Source organism: Paramormyrops kingsleyae, chromosome 8 (assembly GCF_048594095.1).
Source record: "Paramormyrops kingsleyae isolate MSU_618 chromosome 8, PKINGS_0.4, whole genome shotgun sequence".
Lineage (NCBI taxonomy): Eukaryota > Metazoa > Chordata > Actinopteri > Osteoglossiformes > Mormyridae > Paramormyrops > Paramormyrops kingsleyae.
Genome location: NC_132804.1, coordinates 13,288,111 through 13,314,719, shown reverse-complemented (window position 1 = coordinate 13,314,719; position 26,609 = coordinate 13,288,111). Strand labels below are relative to the sequence as shown.

The window sequence follows — 26,609 nt, the reverse complement described above, 5'->3', positions numbered from 1 at the left end:
CAAGCGCAGATGCGGCTTGTTAAAAGCGCGCTTCCACATTACGCCCCGCAAAGTTTCTGCATGTGTTTGAGCTGCAACGCATGATCGCGTCGATCGCCCGATTAACACCAGGCTACATCTCAGTATTCGCCGTCACTAGTAACGCTGTAAAGAGGTAAGCAATGTAACGAATGTACTGTGATCATTTAACATCACATCACTGAATATGATACTCATCTCAAGCCGCTGAGTTAAACTTGCCAGCATCTTGGTCTACAGCAGAAAAATGTGGTCACGATGTTGCTTATAATGCAGTTAACACTGCCAGGCTAATTATAACCTCCAGGCTCCTGCAACTTGAGTTCTCTAGCTAGCCAGTAATGGTTATTCTGTAGCCAAAACTATTATTTTACTTGTTACTTAAGAAACAGTTGTTCATTTAACTTTTATTGATATATCAAAAACATTACTTAGTTCAGAGCTTCAGATTGATAATTACGATTTTCGTTGTAATCTTTTTGAGAACTTGAGTGACCTTTTTGGTTGAATAGCGTATTTTAACACGAGACTGCTTCCATTCTAACAATTTTTTTGGAATTTGGTTATAGTGCAGTTATTTTAACGTAGTTAGTTTCTGATTGTTTCAATTTTTCAGACGAATGATCATCCGTCAGGCTCTCACTTAAGTAGTACTTAAGCGGGGTTATTTACTCATGGATGCCACGTAGGGATTATCTTTGCACAGTGTGGTCTAGCGTTTTGCTTCGTAACGCCCCGATCTCTGCCTGGCCTGATCCGGTGCTCATCGGAGCCACGTGTATGTCTTTGCCGGGGTTCGGAGGGAACATCCCATGGCTATCGCTGTGTCCGATGCTAGGGGCGAATCAAATGTTTCTCATTTGTAACTTAACACACAAGTTAAGTTGATAAAACACAGAAGTATTACAGTACACATTTCTTAAAATTCTTTCCTGGTGGGTAATTGCAATTTTTTGGGGGGGCCAGTGCGTGTTTTTTCTCCTACGTATGTCTGTTTAGACTCATGGTTCACCCTCAGTTCGCAAGATACTAGGAGGAAACGCTATACACATAGCGGGACACTTGTAGCAAACGCATGTTTCTCTCATTAACTGCACTAGCGCGGTACTTCCTGCTTACGTAAGCGGTTAGATCCCTGGAATCACGCTGCACCAAAACAGGACGCGAGCTCATGTGATACGCGCGCGCGCCATGCCCTTTAATGCTGCGCTCAGGCTTTGCACAGCCCCGGGAAGGTCTGAGGTCCTCTTGGTTTCCTCATACACTCGATTTATGGTTCCTTGTTTTATGTCCCGGAGGCCACAATTATTGCAGTGCAGTTTCTCTCCCACTATCATTTCTGTATTACATCCTCTGTTTTAATTTCCTATTTCAGGGTGCTTTGCAGGCATGTCTTGTTGCAGCAGACACAGGAACATGCACTGATAGATACAAATGAACAAAAATAATCTCATTAATTTTGCAATATACCGCCATCAATATTATAGTGTTAATAAGAATGGAGTCAAAATATACACTTTCTGGCTACTGTATCCTGCAGCCCCTGCTCAGTTCCACTTTGCAGACTAAAAAAAAAGAGATTCTAACGCCAATCTAATAATATTTCCACAATGTGCCAAAAGTGAGTGAAGAAGCACAAGAGAAAAATTATCGCAAAAGACCTTTTAGCCTTTACTGAGACAGAGATTAAGAAACGGATAAAATGCTGATTGGTCAAAGACCACCTTTCCGTTACACCACAAAAACAGCTGTGCTTGCACACTTAGTGTCACACTCCAGAAAAATGGAACCAAGGAATTGTAAGACATCTACCAAACGTGAGGAAGGGGGATTATTTCTAAGAATGATTTACCACTTTGACACACTCTCGTTAGAGTACTATGCCGGTGATGCTTTTACTCTGCTATAGGTGTTGTCTTCTGCATTTGCCACTGATAGCCGCGATGTGAAATAGATTTTGTGGTGTTCATGCAAACGGCAAGTGTGCATTGTGGCTTCTCAGCAGAGTGCAGATCTGTACAGATTGCTGTTGTGAGGTCATCTGGAGAAAGTGAAGAATCCCAGTCTGCTTTTCAGATTATCTTTGCCCATTCTTTATCCACAGGCCTATAAAAGGGAGTTTCAGGGATTCATTTTTTCCTTAACTTGCTGTCTGATCTGGACAGACCGTCAGAGGCAGGCAGACACCGGAAGGCCCCTCATTCCCGGGAAGGTGACCTTCGTTGAAGGACAGAATCTTTTAACCTGAATCCAGCAACTGTCACCTGTGCTGGCTTCCAGGGAACTGCTTAGTAATTAAGCTTTGCAACATTTAGATTGCTGTTCTGAATCTATATGCAACAGCTTTTTTATTTATTGATTATAACGGGGCTCCATGTGTGTGGAGTTTGCATGTTCTCTGCATGTCATCGTGGGGTTTCCTCTGGGTTCTCTGGTTTCCCCCCACAGTCCAAAAACATGCTGAGATTAAGTGGAGTTACCGAATTGCCCATAGGTGTCCATGTGTGAGTGGATGGTGTGTGAGAGTGTCCTGCGATGGGTTGGCTCCCCATCCTGGGTTGTTTTCTGCCTTGTGCTCCTCGGCTCCGGACCACCTGCAACCCTGAATAGGACAAGACATTGCAGAAAATGGATGGAGGGATGGATGAAACTTGCTTGATGGATGAAGCTGCTGTAAGGAAATACTGTATTTTTGAGCAAACTTGTCTTGCACAAATTGCTAATATGTCATTAAATGGTGTGTGTGTGTGTGTGTGTGTGGTGCAGCTAGGCTGAGCTTCCAGTGAATGCCCATGCAGGTACGAGTGTAAGCAGGACTGGAGAACAACTTCTGACATTATGCATGTTTACAGTAGGGAACATACAGAGGCATCAGGCAAGTAGAGAGAAAGCACTGAAATGCATGGGCAGAACGTGGAAGGGGTATTCGAACCCGCAACCCTCTGTGTGTGAACCAACCAATTTGTGATGACCATTCAGTATGTCTGCCTGGCAGCCCAACTGTTATGATTATGCATCCCTGTATTTTTTTTATTTTTTAATGGCTGGTTGGAATATATCAAATGTTTTTTTTTCCTTCTTTGTTTTAAGAAAAGTTACCCATCTACTTGTTGACTGAAAGAGAATTTAAATGTGTAATGTCTGGAGGGGGTGTGTTGCATTTTTCCAGCTTGCTTTGTGAAACTGGAATTTTTCTATGCAACTTGCGTAAAATGCGACTCCACTGCATGGATTATTCATGGAGAGCCCATTCCCGTCATGTGCACAAACCCGGAAATTTTGTCAAGTTGCAAAGTGCATCCACATGCATTTTGGGTGAAGTTCTTATATTAGAATTTTCTCCTGCACTTGTAGAAATATGTTCGCTTAAGGCATCTGTGGTGGATGAGGTATAAATGTACGGCTTTTGCTTTCTACTGCTAGAGCAGGGGTGGGCAATCTTACCCGCAAGATCGGGCCGGTGTGTATGCAGTTTTTTGGGATAACCTTTAGGTCAGCTGTTTAAACCCAGGTGTGAGGACTCTTCAGCCAATCAGTCCTCTAATTAGTAATCTAATTAGGGAGTTGCACCGAAAACCCACATACACACCAGCCCTTTGCGGATAAGATTGCCCACCCCTATGCTAGAGTATCTGCTGTGTGCGTGTGTCGGTGATTTTCTAATTATTGGTCACGACCTCCAAGAGTGTCATTGGGTGGAAGGCTGTAATTTTGCACAACGAAGCTCAGTGAGCATAAGCATTTAAAACTATTAGAACAAATATTTACCACACAGGAAGGTGAATATTAGAAAGCTGAACCTTATTGTTTCAGCATAACTGAAGTTAGGTCGAATTGTTTTTTTTCAGCTGAAAAAATACTCTGAAATGAAGATGGTAATGAGAGTGCAGATAAACCACATTGTAGTTGTGCTTCTCAGAGAATTGAAATCAGGTCAGGGGTAGATTGGGGGCTACACATTGTAGCATTGTGAAATTCTGCCAGATCATTATCATATGTGTGCATGAAGCTGTCTAATCAACTGTGTTTTTACCCACCCCAGAATCTACCCAATAGATTCGACCCCATAACCGGATTAATGAAGACAAGCCCTAATTTAACCGAATGAGGGTTTTGTGCTGCTCCGTGCAAGAAATCAAAGATCTATGCAGCAGCTTTTGATTGTGTGCATTACAGCCAGAAGCTAATCGAAGCTAAGATTACATTTTTCAGCTATGTTAATTGTTTTGAAGCTGGTTCAATTGTAATTTTCCATTTTCTCTGCCATGTATGTGATTACAGCACAAATGGCAGTGACGGCTGTATACTTTCCTGGTCATTTTACAGCTGACCAATCTAGACGATGTTTTGCTTCTGTGAATGATGCCATGCAGGAGCTTTTAGATGGATCCACCTGCAGTCTTGCATTATCGGGTTGTACATGCGTGAGGCTTCTGGCCAAAAGCTCTTCGCCAGTTATGACGGTCAGATTGTTGAAACCTGGATCTCTTGCAGTGTCAGCCCAGTCTCCCTCCTCTCCATGTTGTCGATCGTGGCTTTTTCCTTGCTGTATGTAGGTCAGGTGCTCTCCTCCCCCCCCCCCCTACAGCCGTGCTTGTCTGTGGCAGCGCTGGCAGTTACAGGCAGAGCTGTGAATGCCCGCATTGATTTCTGTTTGAAGAGACTTCCTGCTATAGCGGAGTGCCATTGGTTAACCAATCTCTGCAAATCTCAGTGTTCCATTCGCAGCCCCACTCTGCAGCAGGGATACTTAAGTCTCTGAATCTATTTCTTCAGGATAACTCCTCCAGTTGATCACCCCACCAGACTTTTGGGGAACTTAAATTCCCCCCCCCCACCACCACCCCATCTCATCCCTTTCCTTGTGCCAGAATCCAAATGGTAGCCTTGATCCCCCAGGAATTCCTGGGGCAAACTTCCGGAGACCCAACTGTCAGGCTGTTCGACAGCTTGGAGATATGATTGATTGCAGTAGCGTGGTTTTAATTTCTGCTGAAAAGTTTCACATTCCTGACAAAGGTGAGAATAAGCAAATTGCCTCTTGCCTTCATAACAAGAAAAATTAATCATGTCCTTCCTGAGCTGTGTAACAAATTTCTGCTATACACCTTGCTTTATGTCTTGTTTATCTATTGCCTTGTTTATTGCAAGTACATTGTCTCCACTGTGCAAAGTGGCTAGAATATTCTGGGTGGTTGACATTTACAAGACAACATAATGGGATGCCCGGAAAGGATGTACACACAACAGTTCCACTCCACCTGACCATTAAGTTGCGTTTTCCCCTGCTTGCGTTACCTTGTTGACTGTGCAGAAGTGTGTAAACATAACATGTATTGCTGTGCCGCTTTACTGCTGAAATTTCAGAATAAATCTGGACTAGAGCATTTTTTAATGAAATAAAACCGTTTCATGTTGAGGGGGTGATTCTGAAATGCTGTTTATTGAATTTCCGGGGCACTGCGTTCAGATCTGATTCATCTTCAGATGTTTTTTTTTTTTTTTTGTGGTTATCACTATAGCAGGGATTGTGTTGAGTCTAGGTAGGGGAGCGTTTGTCATGAGGAGAAATAAGCATTTTCTTAAAGGCTACAGAGCGTCATTGAGTCATTGAGGGACCTTTTCTTTAGATGTTATGCAAGAAGTCTGGAGGAATTGAGGGCACTAATTCACCAGTCGTGGAACCAAGTTAATCAATGTCTTTGAATAATAGATATTCATGAGAGCTCCCTGACTTTGCAGGAAAGCTAGCAGAGGTCCTGCAGTTAATTGTAAGTGAAGCTGAGATTAGTGTGTTACCTAAAATTATACAGTTCATATGGTTGCTTTGAGGAGTGCAAGAAGATTGTAGAGGCTTCGTGAAGCAACTTCCTGCATTAATATATTTCAGATTTTTGGGCATTTGATGGACCTTGTTTTGTATGATCTGTGGCCAACAACAGGCCAGTAACATCAGGTCAAGGTGTAATTTGACTGCATGTATCACTCTAATGAGACAAATCGGCATTAATTCCACATTAAAGCCTTGTGCATTATCCCCGCTTTCTTAATGGCAGTCTCAGATATGACCCTTGGTTTTAAGCAGCATAATTTTTTTTATTTGTTTACATAGAAAACGAGTTTTCGGCTGTAGTTTCCTGTGATGTTCTGCTTGTCTCCTGGAATGATGTTCACAAAAACATTTTAATTCTGTCTGTGTCACTTTTCTCTATAATACTGTTAGTTTTCACAATAAAGCACCTGTACAAATGGGCATAAATATTCAGCCTTTTTTAGAATCTGGGAAATGGCATAAAAGCAGGGATTGACATAACTGGTACGCAAGTGCGCATTCACCTTTAAAAGCGATGCGTGCGGCAATCGATCGTTGTAACAGCATGAATACGAACGTATTTTATGTGCATTTGCATGATATGACAAGAAATTATCGTGCATTTTAACCTTTATATGCTAATTTGTACTACTTATGCAATATCATAACTGTTACAACAGTCGATCATCCGGTTCTGCAGGGCACTGTTCACAATGAAGCGGTGATCAGTGTGGGATGTGGCCAAAGGACGTCCACTTCCATGCCTTTCTGTGACCCTTCCAGTCTCTCTGTATCTGTTGCAACCTGCTGATGACACTCTGTGACACTCTGAGCTCAGAGGCCATATCCGTCTGAGAACACCTCAATGGCGTGGTACTGTTGCTCAGTTGTTAGGTGTCGTCTTGGTGTCATGATGTCAAAATGTGAAGAACATGATGATGAGGAGGACTGTCTAAATACCAATTCTGATTGAACCAGGAAATGTATTGGTCAATTCATGGATCAAACACCTGTTGTGAATTTTGCAGTTAAGCTCCTTGTTAGAGAATAGCAAGTCGTGTAAAAAGTACTAGAACATTGAACAGTTGGAAATGTGCATTCAAAAGTTTAGGGAAGGTCACATTAAGTTCACCAAACAAGGTTATAGTGCATTTTAGGTGAAAGCCGAATACCCCTAACTTTTTGTGAGTAGTGTATAATCGCATGCACTCAACAGGCCGATCTAAACGCTGTTATTCCCAACCACGTGACCAATCTAAAACCTGATCTTGAACCTATTTGGCAAATGGCTCTAAAAACAGAAGACTTTATACCATGAAAGATATTAAGATTTTAAGGTGCAAGCCTTCAGTAAAATAAAACAAATATTGAAAATTACAATACAATACTTTTATCCTGTGCATTGCCTCCGTCAGGAAGCCAAGTAAACCAAGTAACATCACCTTCCCTGTGAGATGACAACTGAATGATTTGATTTTAGGACTGAATCCTGGGATTCTGTGAAAAATCCCGACCTAAACTCGCACTTTGTTTACAACCAGCAAGCAATATTATTGATTTCTAATAAAATCAATGATTGTACTGTTCTCCCTTTCGGACAACACAATACTGCATGCGTTAACACGGTAAATTTCCCAGCTCTATAAATTAGTCTGATCTATCTTACAAATTCAGTTTTTTTTTTTTTACCGTTTTGACATCAGAACTGTATGGTATCCAAAAAGCATACAGCAAACGAACCTCTTAAGCCGGCTGAAAATGAACCGCGATAAGACCGCCAGTTCGGCTTGCTTTTTAAGGGCCTGCGTTCATTTGGCACATTCGCATGCGGCTCGTTTTGTGGGGCAAATGCACTTCAGTCCACTTCAGTCTGCTGAAATACGGTAAGTGTGAAAACGCCCTTAGACTTCGCCTGCTTTTCTCCCAGATGGTCCCTGAACCAATATACAGTATTACCATAGTAAAAGGAGTAACCAGTGGAACGTGGGACTGCAGACTGGATGGGTGGCATCAGATTGGGGTGCCTGATGCAGACGCAAGCGCAGAGCGCTGGAGAAACCCAGGAATGGGGCTGAAACGCAAAAACAAGACACCAACCAACTAAAATCCACAAACCCCAAAAGAAGCCGCCGCCCCAGAGAGGCCTGACCAAAACCTGGAGATAAAACGCCAACAGATTAAACCTAGGCCTGCAAACCCGGGAAGCGGACTCCGAACCATGGGCTAAGCCCTGTGCTCAGAGAGCAGTGACGAGACTGAGCCCCCAGCAAAGCCCCCAGCTCAGCCTAGATAAGATATGGAACCAGTTACTTCTGGTTTAGAGCAAGGGAGCATGTGGACCTCTGGCTTCCACACAAGAAAACGAAATGCTTTTCATACTCAAACTAGTAACATTTTCCTATCCGCTGCTGGTTTATTCTCTGGCCTATTCTCTGTTTATTTCATTGTTCCGTTTCCCATAAAAGATGCCTTTAATTTTTTACTTGGAAAAGCTAAATAAGCCTTACTTGGCATCCATTCCCTTTATAGTAAGGAGAAATGGAGAACATTCAGTGGCCTGTTCTATTAGCTACACCTGCTTGTTAACAGCAAATCACATGACTGGCGCATGTACAGCATGCAGATGGTGAAAAGGTTCACTGACTTTGTGGCGAAGCATCCGACCAGCTAAGATGTAAGTGATAAACGTGGTATGATTGTTGGTGTCAAACAGACACCCTCTGGGGATTCTCACACAGCACAATGTCTCAGGTTTGTATAAAATGGTAAGATAAACGGAATGCATTCAGTTAGTGAAGGTTCTGTTCCAGAAAATTTGAGAGGTCAGGCATGAATAGTCAACAGCAAGGCCACGAGTACAAAAGTAACAGCTCATCACGACAGCGGTATGCAGGAGATTATCTCCTTTGGTGTGTTTTGCTCCAATCGGGGGGGGGGGTATCCTGATCGGCGCACACTACTGAAGCGTACACCCCCAAATCTCATCTTGATCTACCAGTTATAGTTACAATGTAATTTCCCCAAAGTTGATCATTTTTATCTTGTAACCCCTCAGGGGGTAGCGACCCCCACTTTGACAACCCCTGGCCTAGAGTTTTAGGTGAAAGAGGAATTATTTTGGCCTTTACTGGTAGGCCTATATTACTATGGTGTAAGTAGTACATTTATAGTACCATAAGTAGTACCATAAAAAATTCTGTAGTACACAACAACACTTCTGCTTTTGAGACTTCCACCTCTGACCATATAAGTCCTTAATCACTGACTGCTTGTTTCTTTTAGGAGTAACGTCAACAATTTGGACCAGTACAGTTCATTTTTATATCAACAGCATGTTACAGATGACAGTACCTGGTGTCTCTGGTGAAAGATCATGCATGATTGTCAAAAGAAAATATTTATTCATTTTCCTTTACACCTTATGTAGTAGAGCAGTGTTTCCCAATCTGGTCTTTGGGGATCCCCAGACAGTCCACACTAGGAGGATCTTTTATTATTATTTAAACCTTGAGCCATAATAGCTGAGTGGATATTTTTTCAAAGGAGACTGTGCATTGCGTGGTGTTCTTTTGCATAGGCTTTTATTTTTGCAAGTTGCTAATTAAGTGTAGCTGGTTAGTCACCTCACAGATTTCAGCTTTCCACTCTGATGCCCACCTTTGGTACAGAATTCTGTCACATGCTATCCAAGGTGTTTCCGTCCTTCAGCTCGTCACATGCTCTGCGGCGCTCCGCCTGTATTTACAGCTGTTTTTACATGACACACGCTGAAATCAAGCAGGCAGAGTGGGAAGAACATTGTGCTTGAATGAATATGGAAGCAGTACAGCATTTACCCGCCTCATGCTTGTGGTGGTCAGATCTTCCCGTTTCTTTCATGGCTTCTGCATTCTTCGGTTTACAAACATGGAGGGCAGATATTTACCCTTTCCTGCAGGTCACGAAGTTGCCCCTATATGATTTTAATCAGTCAGCACAAAGAACCAGGCCTACTACATTCAAAGTCTCCAAGATGGAATGGTTTGTCAACAATTAATAGCTGAACTTTGAGGAATATGTAATTCAACAAAAGCATAAATCGTGTCAGTATTGATATTTGTGTACACTGGGTGTCCTTCACTTAAGAGTTCAGTGAATAATATAAATTCTGTGCATGTTCTGAAGAATATGAAGAGTATGAATTATAAAGAGGAAAAAAGGCACTGTCACTGACATACAAATCTCAGACTCCCCCAGCTCCCTGGGCCCAAACGCTTTTCTTCTGCTTTCAGTAAACATATTGCTGGTTCCCATTGTACATTAGCATTTCAAAGTTTTATACTGTACCAGCAAATTAAATTGTTCACTAGGAATGGGTTTAGGGAGAAGATGTGCATTTCTAAGTAAATCTGCTTGTCTTTTTCTCCTTTTGACGGATGAAGGGTGTGACGGCCTACCTGTCATTCTGTGCTTCAGAACTTCTCATGAAGGTTTCTGGGTATTTACTTGGGTCTGTTCATGGAAGCCATGAAAGATTTGATGACTTCTTGGTGTTTATGAAGCATTCTCTGAAATTTATTTATACCATCACGCTGTGGAATTCTCGAATCTGAAGAGTGTTGATTTAATTTTCTAAAACCGCTCAAGTAGTCTCATCCAGACCAATCACAGCAGTAAATCAATGAGTGATTATAATCTTTTATTCCAACTGATGTTAGAACTAACTCAACAGAAACTATAAAAGCAAAAGAAATCGCTACAGATCATAGACAGCATCAGTGCTTCAGGCTGAGGACCAGGACCTGTGGTCAGTGATTTAAATACCAAAATGATTTATTGATGTAAGGCACTTGAAGTCCAGTCATACCTTTTACAGTCCTGTTTAAAGAGAGATTAAACGAGTCCATCTTAACCAATAAACACTAAATAAGTTGGGTTTTACCCATAACACAGTACATAAAGATAAAGTAGTAAAACAATAACTGAGAACACAGACATGTTTAAATCGCATAATGCACAGTTAATCTTCCATTAATCATTACTTAGTGGTGTGTTTGAGATTTTGGTACATGGGAGCACCAGTAGTGTTTTCACTATAGGACACAACTGGCCCTGTAAAATGGCCTTATATCCCAATGCAGCCATGCAGGGGAAATGCCTGACTTAGTGACACCAGCCATACCAACACACAGCGTGGTGTGGTAACCCTGTCAGTTACCTGAAGTTCTAATCCCATTTGTAATACTCTAGTTACTATGAAATACGTGGAAGTTACTCTCCTCTACAGCTCCCTCTATTGGTTCATTGTACAGTTACACTAAGACAGTCCAGCTTCCTCTAAAGGCAGGAACACATCTGCAGACCCCCCCCCCCCCCCCCATCTTCTCACAGTCCAGCAGAACAGCTGTGAACACAACCCGTATAGCCTGATGAGACCTTCATGAACCTCTCCAAGTGGATCCACCCTTCCACCTTCTCCCAGCCCTTGATCTTCTAACTGATCAGCATAGCCTGCTGTGTTGCACCATGTTTGTCCAAGGCAGAGCTTATGTAAGCCCACTCTCCCTTTTTCTGTTTAACTTCTGTGCTAACCGTGCGTCATTGCTGTCATCCGAGCCCCTCGATATCTCCTGCATTCAAACTGTTTCATTTGGGTAACTGTGTTAAAGGTGAAATAAAACGTTTTTTTTGTGTTTGTCAACAGTTCTTCAGTTTTGCCCTCTATGGCTCAGGTTAGGCCATTGGTTCCCCCCTCGCCATCCAAAGTCTGAATGATGAAGGGCGGGGGGAAGCCATTTTTCAGCTTGTATCCACTGGGTCACTTTGAAATTTTGCTCATTTTATGGTCTTACTGTTTGGTGGGACTTAAATGATTTTCTTTGATTGTTGGCAAGATAAAAGTAGTCTACAGATAAGCTTTTCATTAAGGGCTTTTAAAATATTAATGATATGGTTTTAGGGAGAAAATCTCGAAGTGCTTGCTCTTTCTATACCTGTGCAGGTGTTAATATGTATTGCCTCGTTGCTAAATGAGCTGTCAGGTTTGCTGAAAACTTATGGGAGCTGTTAGGACCAAGTATACATCGAGGCTGTGTCTAGACAGCAAGAACGTTTCTTCTGCAGGGAGGATAAGCATCAGTAGGCTGGGGAATTCCGACATCATCCAGGCTTTGGCTCAGGGCTTTAGCTGATAACATTGTAGCCTGGTCTGGCCTTTAAAAATGCCCGTCAAGTTTGCCATCCAATGTCTTTTGTTTGTTTGGTGATCCTGCTCAGCTAACTAGTGTTTTACCATACAAAGTAAACCAGGAGCAGTGGCCTTGTTAAAGAATGAGGCTGTGCCCAATTTCACAAATCGCTCGTCTTCCTATTTCCTGTTGGACATGTTTTTCAGTCTTCTTTTGGGGGTGTGTGACCGCCAGGCTCATGGCTCAGCCTCTGGTATTTCTATCACTTTCTAGCTCACAGTCTGATTCACATGCTTGCTCAGAAATTAAAATACTATTGACAAGCTGATCTCGGGGCATGTTGGTGCCCACATACAAACGGCTGCCTTGGCTTTTTATTTGATTCCATCTTCTGAAACGCATAAGTGGTTCTTTTTCACACATTTTCTATTGGCTGACTAAACTCTATGCAGTTTTGTCATCAGCAATTTATGTAGTCGTCTTTGCTCAGAGCATAAATGTTGTCTTGCTTGAGTTTTCCCCCTTTTCTTGCTGCTCTGAAACATTTGCGAATAAGAACGTACTGTCTATTCCTGAATTGGCACCATGGTTAAAAGCTGCCTTTCAAGCAAGTATAGGGTGAAACTTTAATCTGACCCATGCCAACAGGTCATTGACTTAACATCATGTTGTTTTTCTGTCACATTTATTGCACTCTTTTGTAGGTTAACAATTATATTGTGTTTAACTGTGTTTGTGTGTGTTTTTCAAGCTTAATATTTAATGAGGTAATTTTTTAGGTAAACATTCACCTTGATACATGCCATTGTCAGAGTTAACCAAACCCCTGATGAACTGTTTCTTAGCATTTATGCTATTACTGTGGCTTTAAGGCAATTCCCCTCTAATGTTTTAGTGTAAGTGGGGGTGGGGTGGGGGGGGGGGGGGATTAGAACAGCAGAATATTTCCACACAGCTTATCTCGTCCTATGACTGGGAATATGACCTCGCAGTCTCTGTAATGCAATAATAGTGTATAGAAACCCGCACATTTTTTTTAAGCATAAACATCTTGCCTGGATGGATATTTTTCAGATTTGATCCTAATCCTCGATACTTTAATCATAACTGCGGTTAACTCATGGTAATGTCTTATTGGCAATCAATGAAAAGCTGCTATACATGAATTCTCTAAAGTGAAAAGTAATTCCCTTTGTTCATCCAAAGGGTCAGTCACAGATTCCCATGCCTGAAAAGTTATGATAGAGATGCAGGAGAGAGAGTTTCTCTTTAAATGTGTGGAAATTGCTGTCTGTCGGGTATACAGTATACAAAGCACTGAGTGAAAAGTGTTGTGGTTGCATTTTTTTTAGAGGTTTCTGATACAACTGGCCATATGGCCATATGTGTATGTATAGGTTGAATTATACCTAGGGCCAAATCTCAGTAGTAGTAAGAACATGTCTACCCATTGTCTACCCCTAGGCTGATGTAAGATGTTGCTGTAGCACATGGGAAAATAGCAAACTGTTTGAAACTCACACTGTATATAATCTGCTGCCAGTCAGTGGGTTTGCATCTGCCTCCGGCCTGCGGTTATTTTCATATTAATATTTTGTAACTGACACTTTTGTCAGACCAGCTTGAAATTTACTCCTTTAATACAAGCGGATTTTCTGCTCAAGCAGTTCAGGTCAAGCACCTCGGTCAAAGTAGCAGAGCACCGAGTGGGATAGGATTGATAACCCTTAGGTCATTCAGTCTGCTGCTTCCGTGGGCCTCTTGCTTCTAGCTAAAGGGTACAAAGGTACAATAGCTGGATTTTGAGATCATTGTGCCTAATCAGCGTACCGCTTGATGTTCCTCTTGCAGGTAACCCGTGAAAGGCGACGAGAGCAGCCATGCCGGCCGCTGTAGGGGGACCTGTGGGGTACACTCCTCCTGAGGGGGGTTGGGGCTGGGCTGTGGTGGCGGGAGCCTTCATCTCCATTGGCTTCTCCTATGCCTTCCCCAAGTCCATCACTGTCTTCTTCAAGGAGATTGAGGTCATCTTCGATGCCACTAGCAGCCAGGTGTCGTGGATTTCGTCCATCATGTTGGCCGTCATGTACGGTGGAGGTGAGTGGGCAGCGCCGGAGGCGGAGGGGTTGGGGGGGGAGGGGGTCAGGTTCACATCACATCATCATGACTTGCTTTGGGGAGGGTCTGAGCTACTTAACACAGCCTCATTAATTACATTTAGGTTAGTTTTCCTTTTTCTCTATCTGCAGTATGCCAGCATAGAGCCTTGTCTTCAGAGCCAAGCAGTATGTCTGCCTTGGCTCAAAGGTGTCGATCCCCAGACTTCTGCAGCTCTGTTGGTTTTTGTTGTACTGTGGCACTTAATTGCTTTATTAAAGCCCTTATTTTTATAGGTAATTTCTTCTCATGTTCCAGATGTGGATAAACCGTTAGCAAAAAAAGCCCCACACCTGCCCCCATCTCAGGTTCTGGTGCACTAGTGAGTAGTGGCTGTGTTCGAATTCAGGTGCTGCATCCTTCGAAGGATGTGGTCTGAGGAGCCTTTGTAGGTCACATATTTCCATGGTTCTCTCAAAATCCACACGAATCTTGGGATATGTTGGGCTGTGAAGGACCGTTGGATGCATCCTTCGGGGGGCGGGAAATAACGCAATTATAGGCAGCATTTGAAGAGGCCATGTTGCACCGCTGTGATGCATTCAGTCTTCAAATGCAGCTTCAGAAGGATGCAGCCCCTGATTTCGGACACAGCCAGTGAATATCAGCCTGAGCTGTCCTCTGTCTGTCCTTCCATCTTCCAAAATAAGGACGGTGTAGATTTGCTTTCACATTGAGGGACTAAAACAGCCATGAACCCCCTCCCCATGAATGCACCTGGTACTTCTACATCCATACCCAAATCTATGGAAGTTGTCCAGGATGGGGGGCCTAGTACCTTTGCCATGCAGGACCGGGCACCAGGCGAGGTTATACCCTGGATGGGATGTCAGTCCTTCACAGGGCACGTTCACACGCACAAAGCATCACACACTACAGGCAATTTCGAATTTTGCCACTATTTTTTGTTTTCGGCTGCAGCATAAAACCTGCATGAACAGAGAACATGCAAACTGCACGCATGCGGAGAGGAGGCGGGACTGGAATCCGCAGCCCTGGAGCCGCTGTGCTGCCTTCTGCTCGGTCGGTGTCAAATGAAAACAACTGGTCCTCTTCAGAGATCCCTAAAGCATAGTTAGATAAAACAGCAGACAACTGATTAATGTACCGGACCACAGGGAGTAACGTAGCATGCAGTGCAGCAGGCAAATGAAACAAAACCATGCCTGATTTTCAGAAGAGACAGGGAGACTCTGTTTATGACCTATATTTGGCAGAGGCAAGTTAATGAAAGTGTGTTGAAACGTTACTTTGACGTAGCGCTTCTCGACCCGTTTTTGTGCACGCGGCAATAGTCGGTGTCTTACTTATTTTAAGCTGGTCTTAGAAACTGACCCCAGTCTGTTACTTCATGCCCTGAGCTGTAAGCTTTTACTGGGATTGGCCCTTTGAGCCTTCCGCTTTACTTAATATTTCAAACAAAAAGGACAGTTGTGGCAAACTGGCTTGTATTGAAAGCTTGAACAAAAATTGTAAAGCAAGGGGCCTGTCAGTGATTTGCTTTGGCAGAAGCACATATTTAGAAAGTGAGGTCAACTTTTAGTCATTTGTTTAGTTTTCTAAAGAATTTACTTTACATGAAGCTGGTATTCTAAACAGTTAGAGAGAACTGCCAGTTTTTGATTGGAGGTACTTTGAGGGGATGACTTTGTAAATGGAAATGAAACTTCCATAATTCCCTTTTTCTGCCAAAAACACAGTTAGCTGTGATTTGTGTTTTATGCTATGCCTTTATTAGAGCTAGTAATCTTGCGTGGATTTGAATTTTGAAGGTTAATCTGCCACAATCTAGTTTAAGCATTTTGTTTGTTCCGGTTCATGCAAGTGGTACACATGAGCGTTAATCATTGCTAAGCTGTAGTGTTGTCTTGTTTTTGTACTTTGTGTTTGTGTGTGTGAAGCTGGGCTGTAGGAGGAGGAGAAAAGTCTTGCAGTGGTACTCGACAGTCACGAACCTTTCCTCCCTCTCGCTTTGTGAAATGCTAGCGCACTGTATTTTTGCTCACTTCCTCGAGCCAGATCCTACTTTTATTAGTGTGGCAGAGCCTCATATCCAGGATGGCCTGCTGACAGCTGCAGTTTTTCTAACACTCTCTGCACTCCTGTAGGGATGGGAGCCGAAGTTCTCAGCCCTGGGTTCAGCCGCGGGACCTGTATTCATAGAGGAAATGACGTGAGGCTCTGGAGATGAAGGACATGGGTCGATGTGTGATGAATTATTATCTGCTGCAGCTTCTGGGCTACTCTGAGGCCGTGACAGGGGTACTGGCTCTTTAAGAATGGACCCTGCCCACATGGGCAGCCAGCGGAACAATCTGTGACCCCTGACGCTGCGCAGTTCTGCACGTATAGAGGATTTTGCAGCCGTCCTCGCCGTCATTCCACGAGAGCTGAGTCAGCAGCGTGATTCCTGTCTTTTTTCCGTGGTGCTTATTCATTTACTCCCCAAGGGATTAGATTGTTGGAACAACGATCTGTCGACCAGACACAAGGGGGTAAATGCGGGAGGAAGTCTGTGTTCTGTGGCATGACGTGACAGAACAGACACACCTCGGCTCGGCCTGGGTCACGTCAGTGTCTTCAGGTTGCAAGACATCAGCTGCTGCTGTGGTTGGACTGTGATGAGGGATGTTGCATACAGAGATCATGGCAGGTTGTTTGCGGTTAAGCCCCCCCCCCCCCAAACAGAATCCACTCTATAGGTTAGTGTGTTTTACAGCTATAGCAATACTGTTTATCTTGCAATATTTTCCAGTTGGCATGGACCTGCCATTGCTTGTTTTTTTCCCCTTTTCCCACAATTCTTCACTTTTTCCATGCAGGAGAACACACCTCACAGGTGACATTTTCTCTTATCTCCGCCAGATCCAGGAAGGGGTAACGGTGGCTCATTTTGCAATTTGTTTGCCGCTGCTAAGCATGCCCTCTGAACCTGAGGTTGGCAGACTTGGAGCCAGAGTTCAGGTTGTGACAGCCCTATGGACAGTGTGACGTTTGTCGTGTATCTTGAATGATTCTGGTGAATTTGTCACTCAAAACAAATCTGGGAAGGATTAAAATCCTGGTACACCCTGAACCGCAAGGCCCGATATCTCTTGGGAATTGTGCAATGTGGCGAAAAACTCAAGTTCATAGTCAATATGTGTTAGAAGCCACTGGTTGGGGTTTTAGGGGGAACAATAAGTAAAAGCATTAAAAAGAGAAGGTTAAAATCTGCGTAAAAGATTGTTTGTATTTCTCCATCTACATCATCACCCAGTTTGCAGTTTCTGCTCACTGATACTATTTCTGATTTTTTTTCCCCCCACTTACCTTTTTATGAAAAGCATTGTCTAGCAAAACTGCTTGCTTTCCCTTTTGTTGCTCTTTGTAACACAAAGACAGGGCCTTTTCTCAGTATGGCAGCTAGCAGCGTGGAGTGTTATTTATTGTGGATGATAGTGGGAAAACCAGTTTGATTTATGCAAGTTACCAGTAACGGATTGTACTATTAGTGGCAGGTCAGTAGTCGCCTTTGAATGTCATTAGGTAGATTTAAATTGGAGAATAAATTTTGTTTGATAGATTGTGTAGATATTCCGGATGAATGGATTATGGCCTTCCTCTCATGTCGATGACTGACTGATTCTCCGGTTTGTTGTGCTGGTGTTTTCAGTGTAGTCTGTCACCCTGTGTGTGTGTGGGGGGGGGGCTTACCATTTGCATACCCCGCCTGCACATCCTGCCATAGAGAATGCCCCCACCCCCCAGGCCGAATTCTCCGTAAACCACATTGTTGGGTTGATGACCGGCAGATGAGTCTGGCCTGTCTTTCTAAACCAAAACCCCTGGACTGGGTTTGTGTCCATTTGGCGGCGGTGGCATTTGGCAGGGTTGTGGTGTCTCCCGACGTTCTCATTCGAGCCGACGTGTCGAGCCAGCAGCGGACGCCTACCTGCCATGCTGTGTACGGCAATGACTTGAAGCTCCTGTGGTAACCTCCTGTAAACAGTGATTTGTATGTGCATTATGGTGATGTGCTGATGTTTTGGTGTTTGTCTCTCAGAAGATTATTCTGCCTCCTTGTAAACACTGTTCCTCTTTTTTTTTTTTTTTTTAAAGCATGGCAGTCAACCAAATAGTAATAGGAATAGATTTCTCAAACAAATGGAGGATAAACAGAATTCCTTCAAATGGGCTGAGAAAAAAACTAAAGCAACATCTTAAAGCTTGTGAAGAAGCGTAAGTTAGTAATGAGTATCATTGCCAAGGGCACTTTTTAACTACAAAAATGAAGTGTACATATTTGATTCTTTCCTTATAAATATTATGGCTTACATTTGTTATTTTCTGTTTGAGTAACATCTCTACAGAATAACTCTGTAGATAAGCATGCATAGATCCATCCACATCATCTCAACCAGCTCCCTTTGCCTGGCCACAGCTGGACGGGAGAGGGGGTAGCTTACAAGATACTTGGCCTTGTCCTGCTTTCCAATCCAGCCTTCGTCACCCCACGTTCCCTCTCTGTTCCCTTCAATAACACCCATTGTCTCATAGTTATCTGCATAAAAATGAGCACCACTCGAAAAGCCAGTGGATTTGAATGCAGATGCGTGAGGAAACCCCAGACAAAAGCACAATGCAAGCAGCATCGTCTCGCCTACGAGCAAATGTGCTCGACAGCAGTGGCTTGTGTACTTGTGCATTCATTGTGTCTTGATGCGCCTAATACCTGTGTGCCTAGAGCTAAGCAAGGGTATTCATTACAATGCTGTCGCAGTAGCAGTAATTTTGTACCAAACGTAGCACTGTGTTACCAAAATGTCTCAGCTGTGCAAGAACGGTATGTCAGCCATGTTGCAAGACTCAGAGATTCAACCTCAGTGTTTCCTGCAAGCTGCCATATTCATCAAAGCCATAATGCTTAATACTTAGTGTTGGCAATATTGAAATTTTAGGGAATCAAAAAATTCCCCTATTAAGGTTCTAGTGTCAACGGCCTATGTAGGTAAGCAGTGAAAGGTTGTCACTTTTTTGATGCTTGTACTACTGGTGTAACTGGGCTTACTTGGAAATACTTGCTGTGTGATACCTATGTGGGCACATAAGCCCAAGAGTGGATTTTAAAAGGAGAGGTGCTGTTACAAGTGTGTCTGCCCTGTTGGCTTGGCTTGCATGTGCTCCAAAAGGTGACTCATGGGCAACAATCAATCAGAAGCCATTCTATTTGGGTGAGCCTTGTTCTGCAGGTATCCATGACAACCAAAACTGGCAAAGAACAAGCATTAAACTGTCCTCAAGTGGCGTGCTAGATCACTCACATATTTAGAAGGAAATTAACTTAAGCAAACCACCTCCAGCATTTATCACCCAGTTACTTGGAGTCTGTGTTCCTACCCTGGTTCACTGCATTTATATTACATTTATTTTATTTTGCAGACACTTTTATCCAAAGCAACGTTCAAGTGAGGCAAATGGCGCATTTCCAGCACATGGCTAGACAAAGCACCACTGTTAGTCATGGTAGACCTGTAGCTTGATGGCCCCCTTGTGGCCAGAAGGAAAATGCATGCTCTGGGGGAAAAAAATCTCTTGCTGTTAAATCGTTTAACCTTTCAAAGATCATGTGTCAGCTTTTGCATTTTTCACGTTTATTTTGCAAGGTTAAAGCTGCCGTGACTACTTCAAAGCTTCGAGACTGAATGACTCTTAACTTTTGAATTCTGTTTTGAAGTATGTACTCTGCGGTCAAGCATTTTAATAAGGTGAATGGTTATCCCAAAGTTTATTTAAATCTGATTTAAAGATATTATACTTTTTAAATATGGATAAGGATTTTGAGTGTATATAGTGTGAACCTTTATGGTAAGAAGGAAATCTTGCTGATATGCCCAGCTAAGTTTTGACATTTTTGATTTCTATTTTTATATTTTTTTGGGGTGGGGGTCACCCATCATACATCACCTTTCTGATATTGAGTTTGACGCCCCTTCTTGCCATGAAGGACATCATCCTTGCTGGAATGTCAAGAATCTGCCAAAGTCTCACTTTCTCATTTTTTATTTATTTTTTTTTGTTTTCTCTCCAGGTCCAATCAGCAGTATTTTGGTGAACAAGTATGGGAGCCGGCCCATCATGATCGTAGGGGGCTGCCTGTCGGGCATCGGGCTGATCGCAGCCTCCTTCTGCAACACGGTGGCTGGCTTGTACTTCTGCATCGGAGTTGTGGGAGGTGCGTCTGCTGCAGTCGTGGGCGTGTCTTGCATAATAGGGATGGACATTTCATGCAGTCGCTACTCGAATTTCACTGGTCATTAATTCAAATAATATTCGATTAACCCCACCCCCCCAACACACACACACACACAGATTTATTTCTTTCCATATAAAACGAGATATTACTCATTGCTGCAAAACGGTAATGTCAAACATTAATAAGTAGCTTGAGTAAATTAAATTGAAACTGAAATTAAATTAAACTGAACAGATAGCTCAAGTGCAGCGGCATACAGTAACGATTAACAGCTCATGCCTTAGGTAGTTATGGCAATGTTCTTTATTTTTAACAATGCAATCCTAATATAATCCTTGCTTATTTACCGGCATAAATTTTTTCCGCACAAAAACACAATATCATAATATCCTCTCTATGGGATCCAAAATATTTCCATACAGAGAAAGGAAAATGTCTTCTAGTTATCTGTTCTTGTTCACCTCACTCACGTTTGTTAAACTCCTCACAAACGAGCCACACTATGAGTGAGCAAGCACAAAAACGATTATGATTGGCTCAGAGTGCATTGCAGAGCTTACATTAAAACAGCAACGGTAAACTTCAGGATGAATAAATCACAAACTCATTAGAGAACGGCTAAATCATGACAATTATTTCACAAACACAACAATTTTAAATTGCTGCAAAATATATTTTAAAAAGCTCTTATTTGACTTTGAGTTGTTATAACAATGATAATAATTTCCAATTTTACACGTTCTTGATTATTTGACAAAACTGACTCATCCCTAGAGCATATCTAGGAACTGTGGCTTCACTTAGTGTGTCTTGAGTTCCTGTGAATGCAGTTGTTCAGGAAAGGAGAATGATCTCTGCTCCCTATTAGAGGGAATAGTAAGGGACAGGGAAGAAAGACCCAACTGCAGATCCTCAGTGTGTTGTGCGATAATTGAGCAGCAGTTTTTTCTTTTGGGTCAAAACAGTTAAATTACTCATGAATATATTTATTTGTTCCTTTTACCTGTACAGTCAATGTCATTAAACCACATGTATGGTTACGGTGTTGTGGTTACAGGTTTGGGACTGGCCTTCAACCTCAACCCTGCACTGACCATGATCGGCAAATACTTCTACAAACGGCGCCCCATTGCCAATGGCATCGCCATGGCAGGCAGCCCCGTCTTCCTGTCCACACTGGCCCCCCTAAACAGTTGGTTCTTTGACCACTTTGGCTGGCGGGGCAGCTTCCTTATCTTGGGTGGGCTTCTGCTCAACTGCTGCGTGGCAGGGTCCCTCATGCGACCGATTGGGCCAAAGCCCGCTCCCAAGGCAGCTGGAGAGGATGCGGAGGAGGCGGGCACTAGTGTCGATGGCAGAGTTGGGGAGAAGAGGACTGTGCTGCAGAGGATCAACAGCTTCATTGACCTCAGCCTCTTTACCCACCGTGGCTTCCTCCTCTACCTGTTGGGCAATGTGGTCATGTTCTTTGGTCTCTTTGCTCCCTTAGTATTCCTCAGCAACTTTGCCAAGAGCAAGGACATCTCCAAGGACAGGGCAGCTTTCCTCCTGTCCATCCTGGCCTTTGTAGATATGGTTGCCAGGCCTTCCATGGGCTTGGTGGCCAACACCTCATGGGTTCGGCCCCGTGTGCAGTACTTCTTTGCTGCATCAATCCTTTACAATGGGCTGTGTCACATTCTGGCACCGTTATCCTCGGACTACACGGGCTTCGTGATCTACTCGGTCTTCTTCGGCTTCGCTTTTGGCTGGCTGAGCTGTGTGCTGTTCGAGACGCTGATGGATCTGGTGGGAGCTCAGCGCTTCTCCAGCGCTGTGGGCCTGGTCACCATTGTGGAGTGTGGACCTGTGCTGTTAGGGCCTCCCCTGTTGGGTAAGTCTGGGAATGCATGCACTGTCTTCCTGTGTAAATCTGCAATTTACCAGTTCCTCCTCACTCACTCGTAATTCTGAGTCTTGCTTGTGGTGTCAAAACGGGAGGAAATTTCTACAAAAGTATGTATTGATAATCCAGAGAATTGAGTGTACAGGTTCTACAGCTGTTTGGGAGGTATGCATAGGCACAGTGAATGCCTCTTTCTCCCCATTTGTAACCACGGTCTCTAACAAAACATGGTCAGACTCAAAAGGCACATTTAACCTCTTTGGGTTTCAGTATTAAGGAAGTTGTAATGGAATTTAATTAAATTAAATTCTTTGATCGGACTCTTAATTTTTCTTAACTGATAGACATTGTGTTGATCAGTCACGTTTAGCATACAGTATGTTTTTAGCTAATGCTGTTTTTTTTTCTTTAAAGTACATCAGAGATTGATAAAAGGTAATAGCAATCATTGGTGTGCCCCCAAATATTCTTGGTGTAAACATGGAGCTTAATTCTTAAAATATTTATTCATGAACCAAAAAAAATATGCACTAGGTTTCTATTCATTATGGTGAGATGTGTTTCTCATGGGTTTGGCTTAGAGCTGAGATCTCTGACAAGCTCAGCTGAAAACCCCGCAGTCCTACACTCCGGACCCCTGCTGCTGTGCCCTTCAGTTGGGTGGATTATTTTCCTTTATTTACCTCAATAAACCAATCAAGGTCCCAGCATGGGTTGCAGATGGTTCCGACTGATAAGCATCATAAATGTTCCTGTCTTGGTATGAGTGTGAGCGTAATAAGCGATGCAGTTTGAGAAATGACAGCAGATTGGCTCAGCCAGCTGCTCTGCCTTCATGTACAGCTATTAGACTACTGTCCTCGTGGTGTTCCCTGCCCCCCCCCCCCCCCCCCCCGCTTATCCCTGGGGCACCTGGATAGCAAAGTGGTCCACAGAGTTTCCTAATTCCACACACACTTCATCTACAGGGTCTCTCTGGCTTTAGATCAAAACCCAGATGGTCGTCTTGTCTCCAGCCATACCACCAGCAGATTTGAGATACCTTTACAATCATTTTAGCCTGGGTATCTCACAGGATTTATGATAATTTTTATTATGAATTACAGCTCACCTCTGTGATTGCTAATGCTCTGTACAAAGCATAAGACTTTTTCCTCATCTCCCACAGGTATGTTTAAGGACGTTTATGACGACTACAAATACACCTACTATGGCTGTGGGATTATCCTGATTGTGTCCAGTGTCATGCTTTTTGTGGGGATGGGCATTAACTACCGGTTACTGGAAAAAGAAAAGCAAGAGGAAGAGAGGAAGGCCAAGATGGAGGGTAGAGACGATGACTTCAGCGCGGGGAACATGGCTAAGCATAGCCTGGCTGGCAATGACCTGTCTGTGCCGCTCAAAGCAGCTGAGGACTCAAAAACAAACGAAGATGCCGTCTAATGTTTATTTGCTGCACGTAGGCTAGAGGTCAGACTTCTAACCTGGCCTTTCAATTTTGAGAACATGTATGTCATGTATGTTCGGTACTGTATTGTTTCAAGATGGAAAAAAGAGGCGTTAGGCCTGGCAAATAAGTGTGTCAGCAGCCAGCACCATCCCCCCCCCCAATGTTTCATGACCATTGACTTTCTAACAGGTAATATTTTGTGGTAAGGGCACTTCATGAGCTACTCTCATAGGCTGCAGTTTTCCTGAACGTATGTCACATGACCACACACATATGCTGACAATAAATAGTGTCTTAGGCACATGTGAGGCATACTGATTTGGGAGCCATAGTGTAGACTTGTACGTAATTTTTTTTTCTCTTGTCAGGAGTAGAGAAATGAATAAATTCTAATGTAGAATTTCACAATAGGTACTTTTATACATGCCCACATAAAATGGGCTTTTTGCACTACGTGAATCATATTGTTAGTTTCATTCACACAATCAGTTTTCCCTCACTAAAGCAGTCTATCACATTTGATATTTCAGACATCTGTTGTTGGCAAAAGTCAACTTTTACGATCACAACCCAATAGCCGTCACAACCCCAGATTATTTTCTGTCACCGTAAATAAAATTGGTGTATTCATTCTTTATGCCTCCCTCTAAATGTCTGATCAAGTGTTTTAGATTTAATATAATATGTTTAGGGTCAGTGTAGCACTATGGGTTCACACCGGTAGGGTTATGGGTTTGATTACCGGCTTGTGTACAGTACATGTGGAGTTTTTATGATCATGTGAGTTTCGTGCTGTGGTCCAAAGACACTCAATTGGAGGAATTGGTGTCTAATTGCCCATAGTATGTGTGTGTGCCCTGTAATGAGCTGGCATTCCATTGAGTGTCCCTGGGATAGGGTTCACCCTCACAGTGACACTACTGGAAAAGCCGTTATGTAATACGGATGGATGGCTTGCTGTGTATTTTTGTCTGGAATGTGATGTTCACTGATTTAGAGCTCTGAAGGATTTCATTGTAAGATAATTATATGAAGGTGGGCTTCTGGAAGGAAACAAGTTGTGTAGCAGAATCTTGAATAAATTATCAATTTTTTTAATTTTCAGTCATTCAATCCAGCTGTTAAATGTCAGTTACACATCTTCACTGCTAAATCTTTGTGATTTAAGTCATTGTCATGCAGATCATAAAAGTTCCTAATTTGATTTAAACCTGCTGTAAAATCTAGCTGTTCTAATATTAAACTGGAATGTAGGTCAGTGTGTCCTTACTGAAGTTGCATTCTAAAAAGCAGATGTTTGCATATTCTAGACACACCATAAGATCTGATTTTTGAGACCCTATAGATCATACAACGTGCATGTCATTTTAGTAATAAGTATGTAAGTTAAGGAAAACCACCAGTTTAACACGATAAAATTCATGATACCACAAACATGTCTTCTGTCATACTAGTAACGTTGTCTTTGACTGGTAAAATTCTTTTGATGGCTGTTGATACTTTGCCATACATCTCAGGATGTATTCTATGTAGATTTCTGCCTTCTATGCGTCTTATTTCTTTGTAACATATTCTGAAATAATCAGACTCTATCCGCGAATGTCATTCACAAATCCATTACCAACTCCCACTCTTTGCAGTGGGTGTGTGAATTTTTCTGCAAAGCATTTTTATTGTGTATGACTTTCAGAATTTTTGTACTGGAATAATAAACTTGTATTAGCTTTTTGGCTATAAATGGATGCTTGGTTAATCACATTGCACTTAATAGAAGAGTCTCAAATGGACTGTATCAGGACGGTCAGACAAAATCACTTATTTTACCTGTCCGTTGTGTACAAACAATGGCAGTTATTATTATTCCAGGGAAGGGGTGTATGAAAAAGGATCTAGTGACAAGTGCCTTATCATTCCGTTACCTGGGCAGTCCTTTGCATTCGATGCACTTAGAACAAGCATCCCTGCCAGCATCCCTTTCCTACCGTGTCATATATCTATAATGTTGGTTGCTACGAACTTTTGAAAAGAATCAGGAAAACAAGGATTCTGTTATGTTACTTTTTCCATGACTTGTAATCTAATATCCATTATGGAGATAATTTCCTTGATTTTTAATTTTATTTCAGTATCGGATTCTGCTCTTTATGGTTGCTAAGAAGCCTCAAAGGAAGTGTGTACTTCTGCAGGGTGATATTGCGGGTCACGGTGAGGGGTACCAGCACCAGTTGTCAATGCTGACAGCTGACAACCTACAGAGGCCTTATCAATCTTTGCTGTGCCAGTTACGTTCTGTGGCTCTCCTAGTCAGCCGACGACAAAGATAGATGAAAAGATTCATCTTGCATTGGGGATAAAGGCCTTCACTTGATTGAATCACTTGATAGCTGATTTCATGGTGATTTTTAGCAGTTCAAATGGCATAGCAGTTTAATGTTTCATTTGAAAATACTGAGGTATAATGTAACGAATTCATGTTAAAAAATAGTTTGTATAAAAGTGGAAGTTTTAGTGTATGTTTTGGATTCTCTTAGCTGTGGGGAAAAAATAAGGTTGCCCACAGATGTTGGACCACGTCGAATGCGAGCTCTTTTTGTAAAGTAGTTTTTGTTTGGTATGAAGGGCATATTCCTGTGTTATAATACCTCCTGCAAAATCCCTAATACATGTAATAAATCTTGTATCCAATTTCAGAGAAACATATTGAAAGATGTTTATTTAATATGACATGCAGTGTTTCATACAATTTCACTAAGATTGTTCCAAGTAAAATAGCTATAATAAAATGTTATGAAAATGAAGAGTGTTGTGTATATTTTATTTCTCCAGTTTCACAAAACTAATTAGCATTTCTTTCATTGTGATAGTGACGTATATAATACAAAAAA

General features: G+C 42.5%; 1 protein-coding gene across 1 annotated transcript; it reads left to right on the top strand.

Moving 5' to 3' along the window:
* On the top strand, positions 1-26,522 carry LOC111857093 (monocarboxylate transporter 1-like). Its single transcript, XM_023837598.2, has 5 exons — positions 1-154; positions 13,849-14,094; positions 20,225-20,368; positions 21,447-22,262; positions 23,443-26,522. Exons 2-5 carry the CDS (start codon positions 13,878-13,880, stop codon positions 23,715-23,717), a joined length of 1,452 nt encoding a protein of 483 aa, XP_023693366.1. The 5' UTR covers positions 1-154; positions 13,849-13,877; the 3' UTR covers positions 23,718-26,522.
* Positions 26,523-26,609: the final 87 nt, after the last annotated feature.